This window comes from Auxenochlorella protothecoides (assembly GCF_000733215.1).
Source record: "Auxenochlorella protothecoides strain 0710 unplaced genomic scaffold scaffold55, whole genome shotgun sequence".
Lineage (NCBI taxonomy): Eukaryota > Viridiplantae > Chlorophyta > Trebouxiophyceae > Chlorellales > Chlorellaceae > Auxenochlorella > Auxenochlorella protothecoides.
In genome coordinates this window covers 75,079-92,556 of record NW_011934296.1, presented here as the reverse complement: position 1 = coordinate 92,556, position 17,478 = coordinate 75,079, and the positions used below count along the sequence as shown (strand labels likewise).

General features: G+C 61.6%; 6 protein-coding genes across 6 annotated transcripts; 3 read left to right on the top strand and 3 right to left on the bottom strand.

Moving 5' to 3' along the window:
- Window positions 1–45: 45 nt before the first annotated feature.
- F751_4938 (Mitochondrial acidic protein MAM33) lies at window positions 46–1,441 on the bottom strand (the record flags this gene model as incomplete). Its single annotated transcript, XM_011401523.1, has 4 exons — window positions 46–415; window positions 603–724; window positions 900–1,022; window positions 1,322–1,441. 4 exons carry the CDS (start codon window positions 1,439–1,441, stop codon window positions 46–48), a joined length of 735 nt encoding a protein of 244 aa, XP_011399825.1.
- A 991-nt stretch (window positions 1,442–2,432) lies between these two features.
- On the top strand, window positions 2,433–4,266 carry F751_4937 (DEAD-box ATP-dependent RNA helicase 56; the record flags this gene model as incomplete). The annotated part of the gene is made up of 3 exons (XM_011401522.1): window positions 2,433–2,616; window positions 2,910–3,742; window positions 4,024–4,266. The coding sequence occupies 3 exons, from the start codon at window positions 2,433–2,435 to the stop codon at window positions 4,264–4,266; spliced, it is 1,260 nt and encodes a 419-aa protein (XP_011399824.1).
- A 2,818-nt stretch (window positions 4,267–7,084) lies between these two features.
- F751_4936 (NifU-like protein 1, chloroplastic) lies at window positions 7,085–10,056 on the bottom strand (the record flags this gene model as incomplete). The annotated part of the gene is made up of 9 exons (XM_011401521.1): window positions 7,085–7,227; window positions 7,500–7,605; window positions 7,757–8,008; window positions 8,290–8,481; window positions 8,690–8,761; window positions 8,936–9,042; window positions 9,242–9,380; window positions 9,607–9,756; window positions 9,946–10,056. The coding sequence occupies 9 exons, from the start codon at window positions 10,054–10,056 to the stop codon at window positions 7,085–7,087; spliced, it is 1,272 nt and encodes a 423-aa protein (XP_011399823.1).
- Window positions 10,057–10,549: 493 nt separating this feature from the next.
- Window positions 10,550–11,727, top strand: F751_4935 (hypothetical protein; the record flags this gene model as incomplete). Its single annotated transcript, XM_011401520.1, has 4 exons — window positions 10,550–10,556; window positions 10,686–10,729; window positions 10,945–10,976; window positions 11,256–11,727. 4 exons carry the CDS (start codon window positions 10,550–10,552, stop codon window positions 11,725–11,727), a joined length of 555 nt encoding a protein of 184 aa, XP_011399822.1.
- A 202-nt stretch (window positions 11,728–11,929) lies between these two features.
- F751_4934 (Transmembrane protein 205) lies at window positions 11,930–13,105 on the bottom strand (the record flags this gene model as incomplete). The annotated part of the gene is made up of 3 exons (XM_011401519.1): window positions 11,930–12,060; window positions 12,291–12,569; window positions 12,847–13,105. The coding sequence occupies 3 exons, from the start codon at window positions 13,103–13,105 to the stop codon at window positions 11,930–11,932; spliced, it is 669 nt and encodes a 222-aa protein (XP_011399821.1).
- Window positions 13,106–14,160: 1,055 nt separating this feature from the next.
- Window positions 14,161–14,792, top strand: F751_4933 (hypothetical protein; the record flags this gene model as incomplete). Its single annotated transcript, XM_011401518.1, has 2 exons — window positions 14,161–14,437; window positions 14,584–14,792. The coding sequence occupies 2 exons, from the start codon at window positions 14,161–14,163 to the stop codon at window positions 14,790–14,792; spliced, it is 486 nt and encodes a 161-aa protein (XP_011399820.1).
- Window positions 14,793–17,478: the final 2,686 nt, after the last annotated feature.

Below are 17,478 nucleotides of genomic sequence, written 5' to 3'. Positions count from 1 at the left end.
CGCCGGGGCTGCAGCGAGCAGGATGCCATGCACCCTTTCCATTCGTCATGGAGCAGGGGCGATGCTGGCCGCGCGCGCCCGCGCAGAGCTCCTGGACCCTCGACCCTGCGCCTGGCCCATCCCTCCCCCCCTCCACGCCTTCTGGGCCACAAAGGCCTGCATGCGCTCCAGCCACTGGGTGTACTCCCGCTGCTCCTTGTCAAAGTTGAGGGCGGTGATGTAGACCGCCAGGTCAGCGTTCACCCCACGCTCGTCCAGGTAGTGAAGCAGCTCGGCCTGCAGGCCCTCATCCAGCTCCTCAAAGCGGGGGCCCTGGTAGGGGACCTCGTTGAAGGCCTCCTCGTCCTCGTCGGCGGGGGACAGCGTCACCTCGTCCACCTCCATGGACCCGTCGCCACGGACGCGCACCTCAAACCTGTAAGAGGGAGTCCGGGAGGGGCAAGGGCGCAGGTTAGGGTTTTGGAGAACAGGCGAGCGTGATCTGAATGGAGATGGCAAAGAACACAGGCGTGCTGGTCCATTGCAAGGTACCTACAATGCTTGGCTGGCGAGTGCTCAAATTTGGTGGCGACACATGACCCCACATTGCAACTTCTGCCCACCTCATCTCGGTGTCGCCCTTGACGATGGACACGGAGAAGGGAGTGGCGGGGGCGGGCCCCTCCTCCACCTCCTCTTCTGCCTCGTGATCGTGATCTGGAATCTCAAACTCCTCGTCCTCGGTCTGGTGGCGGGTGGGGTCATGAGGAGGGGATGGAGCTGCCAGTCCAGCTCAACACTTGGAGATCATGTTGCCAAGAGGTCGGTGTTTGACACAACCCACAGGCTCCCCTTGCAAGCACACATCCCTGCATCGCATTCTGGCGATCGACTGCACCAGTCCATGACTAAGTTCTGACCTCTGAGCCCGCGATGAGCTCGATGGTGACGGTCTCGCCCTGGTGCTCCTTGGTGAGCGTCACCAAGCAGTCGCCCTGGGACTCGGTCAGCGTGAAGCCGTTGGGGGGTCCACCCGCCACCTCCTGTAGTGGGGGGTCAGAGAGGAATTGTCAAAAGGTTTACAACATCGGCGGCTCAGTCACCGCGCATGAGCCGAAACTCCTTGACCTTCTGTCACACTCATTCCCCCAACTGATCACCCAATCAACAGTCTTGCTTCCCCGCGCCCCTTGGGTAGCAAACCCAAACTTGCCTCGGGCTGTACATACTCCTCCTTCTCGTACGTGAGCTCGGACTGGAGGGCGCCGATGAGGGCCGATGACCTTGAAGGTGGGGAGGCGTGCAACGCCCTCACACCGCCGGCGCGAGTGGCCGAGCTCACGCAAGCCGCACGCACCGCCGCGCTGTAGGGAAGAGCGATGAGCGCCCGGGGCGCAGCTGAGCTGCGCACCAGGCTGGAGGCTACGAAGTTGAGCACACCCCTGGCCTGACGGGAAGCCATCACAGCAAGGACGACTGACAATCGGGGTAGGCTTGGCTGACTAAAAGCAAGGAAGCAACGGCAGTTTAACGCAGACAGACGTATTGTATAGGATGTCTTCTTGCCGATGAGGGACGAGGGCGGGAGCGTGTAGGTTCGAGGGTCTTCGTGGGGACGACGCATAAAAACATTGGCATACAATGGCGCCTCGTGCGAGGCAGCAAGTCACACAAGCTACACTGAAAATCAAGGCACATATTGTATGTTTAAGATAGTCATGTATGCATGTCGAGCGAGGCCTGTTTGTCGTGTAAAGTTGCTGTACTTTGACCAGAATGCATGGCTGCCTCCCGTGAAATTCCGTTATGTGATTTCCAAGAGCATTCTTTTTTGGCTCTTTTTGTTCCTGAGGCTAAGGGTGGCTCATCGGGAGATGGGGTTTTGAGTTCCAGCCACTCCACTAAAAGGCTGTTGGTTCGCGGTTCACGCATAGGCTCTGCCGTGAGCCCGGCAGGTCAGTGATCTTCCCAATCCGTTTCAGTAGTTGTAGATTAGGTGTCGTCAAACAATATAATCCTCACGGGGGGGCTTCACGCTGCGGCGAATGGATCTCGCCATGGCAACTGCAATTGTCCAGATGGCGGGAAAAGAAGGCTGAGTTCCGCAGGGACCTCCCAGGGGAGCGGGTGCAGCCGGGCATAGAATACTGACGCTACACATTCTACTCGTCAAAGTATATTAAACTGCTACCAGCACATCCGGCTCAAAAAGCCGGTCCATCACATACAGCCACGCCAGACAGTGAGTTCATCTTGAGCTGAGGATCGTGCGGAATCTGACCTGACATGCCGTGGACAGTGCACCTTGCGTTCCTGGACGACGCGTTCCGGTGGCCTCTAGAGTGGAGTGGCGGACCACGGCGCCCCTGCTCGGCCCTGCCCGTCCCGGCCACCATCAGCTTCCCCCTCCCCTCGGGACCCGCCTCACCCACCCGGCGCTGGCCCCTGCAGACATGGCTGACACCGAGGAGCTCGTCGACTACGAGGAGGAGGAGGTCCTGGAGCCGGAGACGGCCAAGGGCGAGACGGTGAAGAAGGGGTATGTCGGCATCCACTCCTCGGGCTTCAAGGATTTCCTCCTGAAGCCCGAGCTCCTGCGCGCCATCCAGGACTGCGGTTTCGAGCACCCCTCCGAGGGTGCGCTCCAGGGCAGGCACGGGTGAACGAGCCGTGGCTGATGGGACTACGAACCGGTGGATGATGGGGCGACAAGCGCCCTGAGGATGCATCCACCCAGCTCGATGAGGAGTGGGGCGGCGCCGGAGGCGACAGTTTTGGTGTCCACCTCGGTCCGCTCCAGCCGCTACTTTGTGGGACCTCCCCCTCCAGACGCGCATGGACCTCGACAGGATGTTACTTGGGCCTCTTCCTTCCCCCAGACTCCCAACCCCCCTCCCCCGTCCCATCCCCCCCTTGTACCGTCGACGCAGTCCAGCACGAGTGCATCCCCCAGGCCATCCTGGGCATGGACGTCATCTGCCAGGCCAAGTCCGGCATGGGCAAGACCGCGGTGTTTGTCATCTCCACGCTGCAGCAGCTGGAGCCCGTGGACGGGCAGGTGTCGGTGCTGGTGCTGTGCCACACGCGCGAGCTGGCCTTCCAGATCACGCACGAGTTTGAGCGCTTCACCACCTACCTCAAGTCGGTGCGGCTGGCCAACTTCTTCGGGGGCCTGCCCATCAAGGCCCACCGCGACCTGCTCAAGGACGGCGAGAAGGCGCCGCACATCCTCATCGGCACCCCTGGCCGCATCAAGGCCCTGGCCGACGAGGGCAGCCTGGACCTGTCCCGCGTGCGCCACTTTGTGGTGGACGAGTGCGACAAGTGCCTGGAGTCGGTGGACATGCGGGCAGACGTGCAGGCCATCTTCAAGCGCACGCCCCACGACAAGCAGGTCATGATGTTCAGCGCCACGCTGTCGGCCGAGGTGCGGCCCGTGTGCAAGCGCTTCATGCGCGACCCCATGGAGATCTACGTGGACGACGAGGCCAAGCTGACCCTGCATGGCCTGGTGCAGCACTACGTCATGCTGAACGAGGACGCCAAGAACCGGAAGCTGAATGACCTGCTGGACGCGCTGGACTTCAACCAGGTGGTCATCTTCGTCAAGTCCGTCGCGCGCGCGCGCGAGCTGAACAAGCTCCTCTGCCAGTGCAACTTCCCCTCCACCACCATCCACGCGGGTATGGACCAGGCCGCGCGCCTGGCCGTGTACAAGGAGTTCAAGGAGGGTGCCAAGCGCATCCTGGTCGCCACCGATCTGGTGAGTTGGTTTTGTTGGGTTTTTGTTTTTCTGGGGGGGGTCCATTGTAGTCTGAGGGGGGGTGTCATTGTAAGATGTGGGTGGGTGGGTGGGGTTGGGCTGGGAGTGGAGTGAGGATGAGGTGGGATGTGGAGGGAGGGTGTCATCGATCCGATGCCCTTTCACTCGCTCACCATCAAGGCCGTTCCTGGCCCTCACAGGCAGTGCCCTTCTACCCCCCAACCCACCCCCCCACCCCCCCAACCCACCCGACCCAGGTGGGGCGCGGCATCGACATCGAGCGTGTGAACATCGTGATCAACTACGACATGCCGGAGACAGACGACAAGCACGGCAACGGCGCCGACACCTACCTCCACCGCGTGGGGCGGGCGGGGCGCTTCGGCACCAAGGGCCTGGCGGTAACCTTTGTGGCCAGCCCCGCCGACAGTGAGGTGCTGAACCAGGTGCAGGAGCGGTTTGACGTCGACATCAAGCCCCTGCCGGACTCGGTGGACGCCAGCACGTACATGAACACGGCGTGAGGTGTGTTGTAAGCACCAGACTTCAGTTTCATGATTGCTGACTGAAGAGGGGGGGGGGAAGGGGGGGGACATGGACGCGGACAGGGACGGAGCGTTTTCTGGGGAATTGTATAAGGAGCAGCAGTCAGTGAAATGAAAATCCCTTGTGGATGGCTTCCTGGAGACCGTGAGGTCATGGAATCCCTGGCTGTGGCTGAGCATGCTGTGTGGGGAGGTAGATTCCAGGTGGCTGAACAAGGGGGGGTCCTGGACGCCGCATGCTGCCGAGCAGCAGGCGCGGCGCAATTAGACACTGCAGGGGTCTCAACGAGTAGTAGGCGCGGTGCGATCAGACACTGCAGGGATCCCGATGAGTGAGTCGATCGGCAAGCCTACGCCCTACCTCCCTAACAACAAGACACCAACCAGTCACTTGGCACATACGACTTCCCCACATTGGCCCCATCCCTTCGCTCGTCTGTCCCTTCCTTTCGGTCTGTCGCTGTCAACATAGAGGACATCGTCACGCAGGACCGAGCAAGTACCCAAGGTGTGTGATAAGTTAGTGCAGCGTGTGGAAAGGGCGGGCGAGGGTGGGCCCGGGGCCGGGCTGGGGCAAGGGATGCGGCCCAACCCTTCTCCAGACCACACCCGAGAGGGGTGACATGCCGGGGCTCGGGTAGCGTGGGGCGTGGCGCAGGCAGGCAGGGAAGGGGGGGGAGAGGGTGCTTCAGTGTGTTCCAAGGTTAGCAAATGACAGGCATGGCAAAGAGAGCGTAAGGGGTCGCCAGTGGGGAGCAGCGGAGGGAGCGGTTGGCACCCTTGCCCCTGCTCCACGGGGAAGCGATCTAATTTTGAGAAAGGCGAGGTGCAGCTTGTGGCCCTGGCAATGCTGGAAAGGGCACCCTGGGGCAGCCGTCCGCGTCTGGAATTCCATTCAGAGGCTTGGTCGCCACTCTTCAACCGCCGTACCCGCCGCTGCCTGCTGTGGAACAGAGGACGGGGTGGGAGCATGAGCAACTCGTGAGCTCACCTCCATCACGCGCCTCTGCCCCCACCTGGCTGCATCCCCGAAGCACCCCGAGGGCGTCGGCAACGCATCAGTCTGCCTCCCCACCTGCACCGTCAGACGCTGGGGAAGGCACCGCCCCCAGCAAAGCGTCCGGGCTCGTACCGGATTCGACCGAGAGCGCCACCGGGGGCGAGTCGCCGCTGCTGCTGCTTGCGCCGCCGGTGACCTGGTTGCACCAGCAGGACTGCACGACGTTGGCGGTGCTGACGTACGCCGACAGGCCTGCCAGGGTGTCGCCAGCACTGCAAGGAGGGCGGGAAGGGTTCTTGGACGGATGACCCCCATACCCAGGCAGCAACAGGCAGCCAGCGCCGTCGCAGGCGTGGCAGCGGCGCGCGAGATCAGACTTTGCAAGGCGGCGCGCGGGAGACGAGGCTGGCACCAAGGCCTCGACACGCTCCCATGGCTTCCATATCCCAGATCACTCACCACAAGCATGCCAGATAGTTGGTCCTGGCGGATCCAGCCGAGGGGATGGCGCTGCAGCAGCTCCCGGAGGTGGCACTGGGGGACAGAGTACCACCACAGCTGCTCACTAAAGTGTTGCGAATATCAGTCTGCTCGCTGGATGTCAGTCCTGAGCAGACGGCAGCAGCTGCGATGGACGGGGAGCGCGGAGGCAAATCGTCGCCGAGATCCACGAGCCCGTACAGAGTGAGGTTGACCTCGGTGCGCATGACGACATGCGACTCCTCAAGGGCACGTAACACCCCTGTTACCAGCATGATACCCTCATAGCGCGCACCGTTGGATGGGCAGGATGAGCAGGACTGTTGCAAGCGCCTGCTCCTGGCGCTCGCCAGGTATCCCGCCGCGTCGTCCGGTAGGGAGTCCTCCAGTCTTCGCCCACTCCCGAAGGACAGTGTCATGCATACAAATAGCACAAGAATGGTATCATAGCGGGCCATGGACACTTCTTGCCTCCCGCTTGGCCTTTGTGCCGGCAGACGCGGTCGAGGGGCAAGGGTCACCAGTCTCACAGATGCGGGTGTGGGTTGCGCATGAGCCTTGCTCGTGGCTTAAAGTCGTAGGTAGACCGTCGGTGTAGCTGCCTGGCTTAAGTGGAGACCTCTCGGGGGTCAACACGGCCAGCAGGCGGGGAAGCATTCCGCATGGTTGGGAGCTCATGGTCCACGCGGCAATTTCTCACCGGATCGTCCGTGCACGTGGCTCATGGGGCGAGGGGAAGTCTAGGCAAAGTCATGGGAATAAATGGAGACCTGAACAACCGTGTCATGGCCCCAAATACTGCTGGAGGTAGATCATCGACCTGCCCGAGTGTCCCATGACCGTGAGACGCGAGTTTACGCGGTGTCCTCATGAAGAGATTGTGCACACGTGGGCCCCGCACGACCTTGCATGATCTCGGGACGTCGTGGATACCCCATGTGCGACGATTGCCTGGCTGTTCTATTTTCCTCATAGCGAGATTGACAGACCGCTTGCATCACCCATGGAAATGGTCCAGCACATGCACCTCTGGATCTCGACCGTGCTGGTTTCTGCCATGCAGTTTGAATTGTACGCCCGGGCATGAAACCTCGAAACTGGATCTTTAACTTGTGTCGGAAGGGGGGCATTGCATGCCTCCTGAGCAACCTAAAGTATGCATATTAGATCACCATCCAGGTCACTGTGCCTCTTGCAGAGAAAGCTTACATGGAAGATGTTGCTTCGGGGGATTCGCTACAACCTACAGCATCACTCTAGGCTGCAGTGATGCCAAATTTGGGTGAGGGGGCTACCATGCCTTGATAAGGAATCACACTAAAGCTTCAATGGTGCGCCTGTCTCTGAGTCCAGTAGCAGAACCTCCTGAAGATCTGGGAACTGGTCCCGGACAGCTGCTCTCACACCCACTGCGATGGCCGGTGGGCCATTGTAAAGGAGCTTGCACACGCCCTCGCTGACTGTGCATGGCAGGGATTTTGGGAGGGTTGATGTGGGCAGGACAAGTTGAGAACACGCCTAGCTAGAGGCCTGCTGGATTGCCCCTACTTGCGCTGTCCCGGGCTCCTTGCCCTTGCACCATCAGCTGAGACTCAGAAGGGGCATGCATGCTGAGCGATCAAAGCACCAAAACCCCTCGGGTCGACCCCGACAGATAAGGGGGTTGCTCTCACACACTCAGCATCTGTCAGCGGGCGCCCCCCCAAGCAATAAAAAGAGAAACAACACGCACCCGACTTGACGACCACGCTGCCGCCATAGCTCTGGATGGCCCCCCTCAGCATGTTCAAGTGGTCGTCCACCCTGACCTCCGTAGCCCCCGTGTCTTGGGCGTTCACCTGAGTGATGTGGGTGTAGAGTTCTGGGACATGGCGGGGGTGTCGCTGCCCGACAGACTCCCTGGCCCTTCCCCCCGTTCCTCATGTCGCTGTCGGATCAACCTCCCGCCCGGCCTCACGGGCCCCTCAACCACACACCACACGCGCACACCTGGACAATCTGCAATATCTGGGTGCCAAAGGTAGCCCTCAGGCACCTCTCGATGCCCATGCTCATGGTGGCCGAGGAGGAGGGGCAGGTGCCGCAGGCCCCCTGGAACTCCAGGGAGACCACCCCGCCGCTGACCGACACCACCTCCACGTTCCCGCCGTCGGCAATGAGGAAGGGGCGAACCTCGTTCAGCGCATGGTCCACCGTCTCGGCATTGAGCGGGATCTGGGGCTGCGGCTCCTGGTTGCCGACCTGTGGACGCCACGGAGGCAGTTGGGGGGGTTGGATGAGGGAGGGAGGTGGGGGGGCTCATGGGGAAGAGGATAAGGGTACTATATTTGCTGGTGCACTGGAGGGGGTGCATGCAAGGAAGAGCCATAGGACCTTCATATTGACACAAAGGAATGCCCTATGCTCGTCGGTGACAGCACAAGCTGGGTGCACCACGCCTTCACACAGCGCTTCCTCTTCAGATCCCTCGGCCACGAGACAGTGTGATCACTCCCCTCAGTACGCCCACCCCGTGGCCTCACTTGGCGATGCACGGCAGCTTGGGTGAAGGGTGAGGCTATCGGCGGGGGGGGCTGTGCGGCGCCATGTGCACTGCCACCTTCAGAGCTCTGGCTCTGGGGCGTCGCGGCATCCGCCAGGTCTGCGCTGTGGGACGCCGCCACTTCCTCGGTCTGCCTGTCGATCACAGCCGACCAGTCGTCGCCCTCCACGGCCTGCAGGGACGATACAGGCATGGTGTGAGACATGATTCACTAAGGGGGGTGCACCCCCTACGATCGGGAGGGCAGGCAATCCTCCCGGCAGTGCATGGCGGCGGTCCTGCGATGCATGCCTGCTTGAACCCATCTCCTGCCATCTGCCCCTGGCCAAAACGGGCGCCAAGATTCATCGAGTCTCGGCCCAGAGAGCCCCACCGCCCACCTTCAGCAGCTTCAGTCGCCGGACGGCATCGTCATCTGTGGCAGGTTCCTCGTCGATGCTCTCCCCCATGGCCTGTGGAGTGCATCGGGTTGGCTGGTGGACTGCTGCTGGGCACCTGTGGCACACACCATTTCACACACGACCCAGGAACGTTTAGGACCGGCAATGCAGCAGTGCGCTTGCTCGTCGCATTCCCGCCCAGCAAGCCGCCTGTGCAGTCCTGCAAGCCAACCATCTCCCACTCACCAGCCTGAACTTGAGCTTGTGCTCCAGGTGAGCCTCCCGAGCCTCCTCAGACATCAGGCTCACATCGAGTCCCGTGCCCTCCCATTCGTTACGATTCTCGCCATTCCCTGCAGCGCCGACGTCGTTTCGAGGGGCGTGTGGGAGGGGGCCGTGCCGGCAGGGTTCATGCCCAAGGGTGTCTTGTTAGGGAGCTCGCGGAGTCGTGCTCAAATATTGCCCCTTTTCCAAGCCCAGCGAAGGGCAGAGGCATGACAAAGGCATTGAGTTTATGGGCGCGCACACGCACCAAAGATCAACGTCCCGCACCTGGGGGCAGGACATCAGCCTCCTCGATCCAACGCTGGGCCTCGGCGCTCAGGGCGGCCTTAGACTGGAGGCTGGTCCTCTGCACGACCTTGGCACGCACGTGGGCGGCAAGCCGTTTCCCCACCCGGGATCTGTGGCCCTGGTGATCATTGTCGTGGGTTTTTTTGGTGGGTGGAAGGGTGGAGCGCCACGGGGAACACATTGAGGGGGCGGTGGATGATGCGAGGAGGGGTCCTGGGTCCATGCAGCAGGCACTGGCTGCGGTACTGCAGCTGGTGCATGATCACACTCGACCATGATGCATGCTCCGGATCGCTGATCTCCCATGCACCATCCTCCCCCCCCGAGGAGCACCCTCGGCCCACCTTGATTGCCAGGCACATGTTCCTGGAGAATCCGACGTACTGCAGCGTCTCGCTGGCGTCATACAGGGCATAGACGCCGAGGAGGCTGGCATCGTTGCGGTGCCCGAGGTAGGCATCCACGGGTATGAGCACATCGCCGTCGTCCTCGCCCTGTGGGCGTCAGGACAGCCAGTCAGGGGGGGGGACCCAGCACGGGATGGGGATGATCACATGGCAATCTACAAGGGCCACTCCACAATGCAACATGGGAAACGGCATCGAGATCGGCGGCTCCACCATGCAGTGCCCCCTGTGAGCCGGTGCCCGGTGTCCGAAAATAAACCCCATGGCCGTCCTCACCGGGATGAGCTGGTATCCTGCCTTGCGGGAGGAGTGCACCTCCGCACCCCCCTCACCATACAGCGCGCCATGTAGGGACTTGTGGCCCTCTGGCACGGTGGCGTCAGTCATGACTGCGGGGCTGGGACCCGTGGCGTGGTTGGATCCTGGCTGGCGAGGCTCCGACACTGCACGGGGCAGGTGTGGGACCCGCCTCGGTGCCACGCCGCAGCGCCAGGTGCCCCAAGGAGCGGGCTTCAATGACGAGCTCATTGCCGACAGCGGCATGAGTTGCATGTGTGCCGCGTCTTCAAATCGGGGGATGCCAAGGGCAAGCCTGTGGGCTGTTACGTCTGCGAAACCCGACTTCCAGACTGAATGCAGCGGTGCTTCTCCGATCACGGCGATGCCCAGTAACAAGCGTGTCGAGCAAGTAGTTGTTGCATGGACTGAAAGCAATATAAATCCAAGGCAAGTAGGTTCGGTGGACTGACATGCCCAGAACTAGATTACAGTCCAGATCCTCGCGCCAGTTTTTGCCCGTAGAATCTGCCCCTGGGTACATGCGGGGGGGGGGGGGGGGGGCCCTGCATGAAGCAAGCACCTTTCCATGCTCCCGATTATCATGCGAGGTTGGCGATGTGAGACCGCATTCACTCATGCATCTCGCCATGTCTTCCTCCCTGAGCGTCATGTGATCCCCCGCCGTGCCTGCGGGCACCCCCCTCGGGCATCCCGCCACACCACCATCACACATGAAGCGCTGACGCTGCTGGCCTTCGACTCGCAATGGGATGAGACCGAGGTAAGGATCGGAGGGAGGGGATGGGTTAATATACACACTGGTCTCATGGCATCCCGCCCGGCCAGACTGATCTGGAGCTGGGACCCCTGGACAATTGGGGCCGCTCACCCCATGGCTGATGGGCCGGTACGTCCGCCAGGCCAAAATAGCACCCTTCACTCCTACGCTTTGCTACCGTTTAAACCCTTTCCCCCACCCCCTCCTCCTTCCTGCAGACCACGCCGGTGGCCACCCGTGACAGCCTGTGGTCCCTGCAGTACATGCTGCCCGGCCCCATCACCGCCTGCGCCGGCTCCTGGACCCCGGCCGGGGGCCCCGGCTCCACGCCCGGCGCCCCCGCCCTGCGTGGCGCACCGTTCCAGCACGGCGTGATGAGCCGCTTCGCCGACCCGCAGCGGCGCGCCTCCTACCTCTCCCATCCCCGCTTCGCCAGCGTGCTGGAGGGCGGCGGCGGCGCCCCGGGGCTCGCCGCCACCGCGCCCACTCTCTGTGCCTGGACGCTGACCTTTGACACCCGGGTGCCCAGGGACCTGGAGACCCTCTTCCGACGCGGCGAGGAGTGGGAGGCGGGGGTCGAGCTGGTCCTGGGCTTTGCCCTGCCTCAGGGTGCGGGCGGCGGCCATGGTGCCGCGGTGGCCGCCACCGACCTGCTGTCCGGCGTGGCCGACCTGGCAGAGTCCTCGGTGTATGGCGCGGTGCAAAGCGTGCAAAGCGTCGGGCCGGTGCGCCACAGGGCACATGACCCCGAGCAGCTGCGGTCTGGCCCTGCAGGAGGCGGCGCCGGGGAGCTGGCGCCCGCGGCCATCCTGCCAGACGTCGTCTTCATCACCCGCTTCCCCGAGGAGGAGCAGCTGGAGGGCTTCCTGTGCTCCGAGGCGATGCAGGCGCTGATGGGCCAGTCCCCCGACCTGCCGCTGCGTGCCCTCTGGGCGGGGGTGCTGCACGTCGGGCAGTCCCAGACCAGCAGGAGCAACCGGCTGGGGGGCGGGCTGCGCTGAGGTGTGCCCCCCGCTGGGTTGGGTTGTGCTTTGAAGGAGGTTTCTGGGTCCTCCCTCTGGATGACTGCAGGGTGGCGGTGTGCCGCTGCCACCCGCCTAATCTCCGACATCAGGCAACACAGGATTGTCATGACCAGACACGTGCGGGGGTCAGACGAGGTACGCAGTACAAGGGCGCAGCAGGCAGCACCGGCCAAGCAAGCTACGCGGCCACGTGCAGCCAGCCGGCCAGCGTCCAGCCGTACGCGACTGCGGCCACCAGCGCTGCAAGGTTGAGCACCGAGGAGAAGCCATGCCACGCGCCAAACGTCTTGTACAGAGCCTTGATCCTGTCTGCGATTGGTTTGAGGGTGGGGAGTGGGAGTTTGGATGTGTGAACCGCATCGCCGGAGGGAAGTCTTCAGGGCACCTGCATGGGCTCTGCGGCCACAGGATAACGACTGGACGCAGGCATACCATGCATGGTTCCTATTCACTACGCGGTCGCACAAAAGTAAGGCTCACACCCCTCGCTGCCTCCTGTCCCTCAACCAACCCCCCCACCCCCCACCCCCCCCACCCACCATTGTCACGGGGGCCCTCTGCATTCTCCAGGGCATATCTCTCAAACATGATTCCGGTGGTGTGTGGCTCCACCACCAGCCAGTTTGCCAGCCCCGCCGCGATTCCCACGGCCAGCTGGATGAGGGGGGTGCGGGGCAGGGGCGCTCCCCCGCTGAGCACGGACAGCGTGCCCAGCTGGAGCAGCGTGCACAGCGTGGTGAGGGCAAAGTAGAAGGGGAAGAGGCGGGCCTGCACCTTCCCAAAGGTCTGTCGAGGCAGGTTCTTGAACATGACGATGCCTGTTGATGAGGCACAAGCACGTGAGAGGTGAGGGGAGGGGGGGGGGGCAATTCATTGGCTCATGTAACAATGTATGTGCATACATGCATAGTCTACGTCGGTTCTGCACTCTAGAACACAGGTTCTAGTCGCTCTGGAAGGCAGGCCCAAACATGGGGTCCTTGCGCAAGATTCATACCAGAGTAGTTCCCTCTTCCCAGGGCTGGCGATGCATGGAGGCGACCGGTATACCAGGACCCTCAGTGCGTAACCGTCATGCCCATCCACTCGAAGCACCCTGCCCATTCCCCGCCTTGCCTGCGATGAAGGTGACCCACGTCAGGGTGCCAAGCGATACAGCATACGTGCTGAGGTGGAGGAAGGCCAGGCCACGAGGGCCCAGCACCGACCCAGACTTGGCGCCTGCAAGCACGGAGGCGGCCAGTGCCACGACTCTGAAGACTGGGGTGTTGACCATGCTGGGCTTGAGCAGGTCGCCCTGGAAAGAAAGGGAGAATGGCGTATGCGTGCTGGACCAGGCTGCAGCGACCTTCATGTGCAAAAGGCACCCCTAGGGATTCAGTGGCGCTGCAGCCCCAGACAGCACGGAAGAATTGAAGCAGGGCTGCCTCCACACGGCATCTTGCCTTCACGTCCTCGTTCCTCACTGCGCCGCTGGAGGCCATGGCCTGGACTCGCAGGGTTGGAGCACGTGGCCGTTCGGATGGGGCACGTAGCCTGCGAGGTGGAGAAAAAAAATGATCACTGCCCAGATGGAAATAAATCTGCCACGATGTCATGAAGCAGCACAGAAGATTGCTCGCCTGCGGCTGAAGCGCGAGGTTGTCGACTGGAAGGGGAGAGGGAGAGCTGTGACAAAGGGTCGAACGCCTTCTGGGGCGAGGTAAAGGGCAGGGCTACAAGTCGAGCACTTCATGTAGATATTCAATGTGTTGGAGCTTTTAAGGATTTTGTGAAGAAGGAGTGCACAGTCTGGTCGGATGTGGACACATCGCGTGAATCTGAGGGGCAGAATCAACCAAGGCGCAGAATACGATGCGATCCACAGAAGGACCATGGGTGCACCCAGTCATCTCATAGTGCCAACCACTTACAACATGTGCACACTTTGCATGATACACTTGTATCGCACTGCTGCGATCCATGCCATGGGTGGGTGATGCTCTAATGTGACAGACTTGGCGGAGACGGCTGTCCGGCACAAATGACGACGATGTACAAGTGCTCGACATCAAGGCCTCAATCTCTCGGGATGATCTGGACGCTGCTCTCTAATGTATACACCTCTCTCACGGCGCGGGTTTACACTTCACATGGATCCCACAATTTCACAAAGTACCGGGAAGCCGTGGCTCCACTCAACTGAACCAACCGGAACCGACGCAGCACAGCTGCTACCCCCTTCGCCAACAAGCGGATTCACGCCCTCCCGGACTGCATGACCCCCGCACACCATAGTAATGAGGATTTGAATGTTCGTAGATGAGAAAGCTCGTCGCGTGGAACTGTCGGACTCCCATTCTCTGAGCGTCCGAAAGCGACTCGCATGACGCGTCAATTAGCGAGGTGGTGCGACAGGAAGTCACCATTATGCCGTCAGATCCCTATGATCTAGAGGAAGGGATCCCCAAACCAGAGCCTGGGACCGCCGGCGGCTTCTACGATGCTCAGGGTTTCTGGCGCACCGGCTGGTGGAACGGCCAGAGCTGGCGGGAGGGCTACTTTGGTGGAGAGGTCTGGGTGGACGCGGCATGGGATGGAGAGGTGTGGCGTGACGGGATTCGTCTCTACATCGTTGACGAGTCCCTGCGAGCGGCCTACCGGCGGGAGTTCATCATCCGAATTGATGATGGCGCGCTGCAGAGTGGTAAGTGTCGGGCGCGCGCTGGGGGTTGTCTCTCAGGGCGGACGAGCCATGGCACACCATCCATTCAATGGCCGGCACGCACTATCCACCAAGCCTGGCCTCGTGAGTTCCTTGCAAGATGTTTCCGCCCGCATAAATCGCCACAGACGAACATCACCTGCCATCGATCGAGGCGGGAACCGCTGGAGGATTCTACGACGCGAATGGCACCTGGTGCACAGGCTACTGGGACGGCCGTCGCTGGAGGGAAGGGTACTGGGACGGGGAGCGATGGATCGACTCCTGGTGGAATGGCTTCATGTGGTACGATGGACCTCGGCGGCATCGGGAGGTGCAAAGTGTAGATGTGGCATGAGGAGCCAAACTGTGCCCCCTGGTTCAGCGCGAGGAATCATGCAGGCACAACGCCTGCTCATCGCCACGACTCTTACGGATATATTTGATCTTCTACACTGACGAACCACAAGGCTTGACGCCCGTCTGCAGGGCCATGCATGACCCCCAAATGAACTGGCCAACATTCTTTGTAATAACCGCGAACCGCAATCTTTGTGGATTCTGGTCTTCCACGAGGTTCCAAGACCTCCCGAGTGGTGATGGGGCGGAAGGACTTTCTACTGGGGCTTGAATCACACCCTTGAGTTGGGTCTATGCAGTGCCAATCATCCTGCCACAGATAAGCCTAACCGGCAACGAAGGGTAACGTGAGCTTCGGCTGCACAATCATCGTCTCTGCACTCCGATGATGTTGAGGCGTAAACCCACGAGATAAACATGCGGGCGTTCGAGTCGCAAGATTGAGCTGCAACTGCCGACCCTGCTGTCAGTTGGGGCAGCGAGATGGCATTTTCCGAAAGGTGGCGGCGCGCTACAGCAGCGTTGATGAGGTGTCGAGGTACTTGTTCACCCCGAACACTGTTCGCTCCTCCAGGCTCACCAAAATTTGGTAAACAGGCTGCAAGCTGAATCTCGAGAGTGTATGTTGGTGTCTCGTCCTGCCCATTCACACCTTCACCCAGATGCCGGAGCCTTCCCAGGGGACCGCACAGTGCTCCTCGTCGGAGACACGTCGCGAGGTCCATGAGGTCAGCGACGCGCACTACATCTCATGTTGGAGCTGTTGACATGCCTTGGCTTTGCATGCGGCCATGGGCCCGTCACTGCGGCCCCGTTTAACCTTGGCGCAGCTGGGGTTTTGCCTCGTGGCCTGTGAGTGCGGGCTGGAAGACGGGCACCGCATGGTGGGCTGCGGGTTGCAAAATGGCATTCCAGTGTCTTCTTATTCCCCTTTATAACCCACAGGCTCAGCGGCAGGTCGGGGAGTCCTCGAGGGTATGGATGCCAGTCCATCACCCCCGACGACCATCGTGGACGCCGTCTCCGAAACAAAGCAGGTTACGCCCATCCCCTCTGTGGCCTTGGTAGACCTGACCTCCCCACCCCTCATCCCGGAGCCGAGCTTTCGGGGCGCTCCGGACACCAGCATCACCCCTTCGCCGGCGGGTGCGTGGGTGGGCGCTGTGTGAAGACTACCCAAAAACCGTGGGGTAGGGATCTGCTGCCGCGGACCATTGGGCGAGCATTTACTGGTGCTTACTCAGAATCCAACGCCAATCTTCAACTACCATCTCATCATCCCACACATGCAGGAGGAGAACCACCGACTCTGCCAAGCAGTCGGCCAACAGCAGGAGACTCCGCCCCAGCCCTGGCTGCTGACCCGCTGCCATCCCAAGCTGCCATGGGCTTGCCCACCGAGACACCACCCATCAGCCCGGCCGAGGGTCTCAACCCTTGCTCGCCCTATGGCTGCAACACCTGCCGTTATGGGAGGAACCCCAGCACCTCCAGGTGCTACCCCACCGACTGCGACTACGGCCGCGACGCATACGGCAGCTGCTTCCCCACTGACTGCGACCATGGTCGCCAGCCGGGGGGCACCTGCTACCCCACCGGCTGCCAGCATGGCAGGTGCCCAAACGGTACCTGCTGCGCCACGGCGTGCCGCTGGGACCGCCAGCCCTCGGGGGCCTGCTATACCTCTCCTTGCGCCTGGGGTCGGGACGCGAGCGGCGATTGCTTCGCCCAGTACTGCGAGTTTGGTCACGACAAGCGGGGCGCTTGCTACGCAGAGGCATGCCAGTACCCTAGGGGGCCCGGCGGCGAGTGCTACCCATACCCCTGCAAGTATGGCTATGATGCGAATGGCGATTGCCATGCTTCACAGTGCCCTGCATGGGACGCCACCGGCCTCCAGTGCTGCAGCCTCGGCACAGACGAGAGGGGTCGGTGTGTCTCGGCCTGACGACGCCTCGTATCTGTGGACCCTGAACGCAACCCGGGGTGGTGTGGCAGCTTTTTGGGAACATCAGCCACATCATGCCCTGGGAGATGCCCCTTCAGGGCCCCCTGCCTCTCCTGCATGAATCGGTGCATGGAAACACGCCGGCCTGACTGCAGACCCCTGACCTCCATGCGACCCTAACTCTGAATGAAATGTGTATGGTCGTTGTACCTTTGAAACGCGTCGCACTGCACGTGCAATTTCCTCGTGCTGCCAAGGAGGAACAGCAGGTGACACGTGGCGCTGCCATCGCCGTGCTGTCCTTCCCAAGGCAGTTGCGAGTCGTTCACCCAGTCGCTTCCGCGCCGATTTATTCTTCATGAGCCATGCATCGTGCCACGGCTCTTCGACGTGCTCGAATCACGATGCTTCAGTTGGTGAGTCGGCCGGCGTACACTCGAAAGATGCGATACTGGGGCGATGGTACGGAGGCAGGATGTTGTCATAAGGAGTGTGCTGTCCCGGCTGGTACGCACGCTGCGAATCAGCCGTTTGAGAGCTTGGAGCCATGTATGGGTTGACCCGGAGGGCAGTTTTAGGTTAAAGCGTGGTCTCGAGCATGTTAGCGTCTGCCAGTAAGCTTGAGCACCGGATCACTGCGACTGCCGTGGCGGGCAGCTGGTCGAGTGGGACTGGCGCTCGACTTCCATTACCTTCACCGACACAGAATCTCGCGTGGAGTTGCGCGCAAACGACT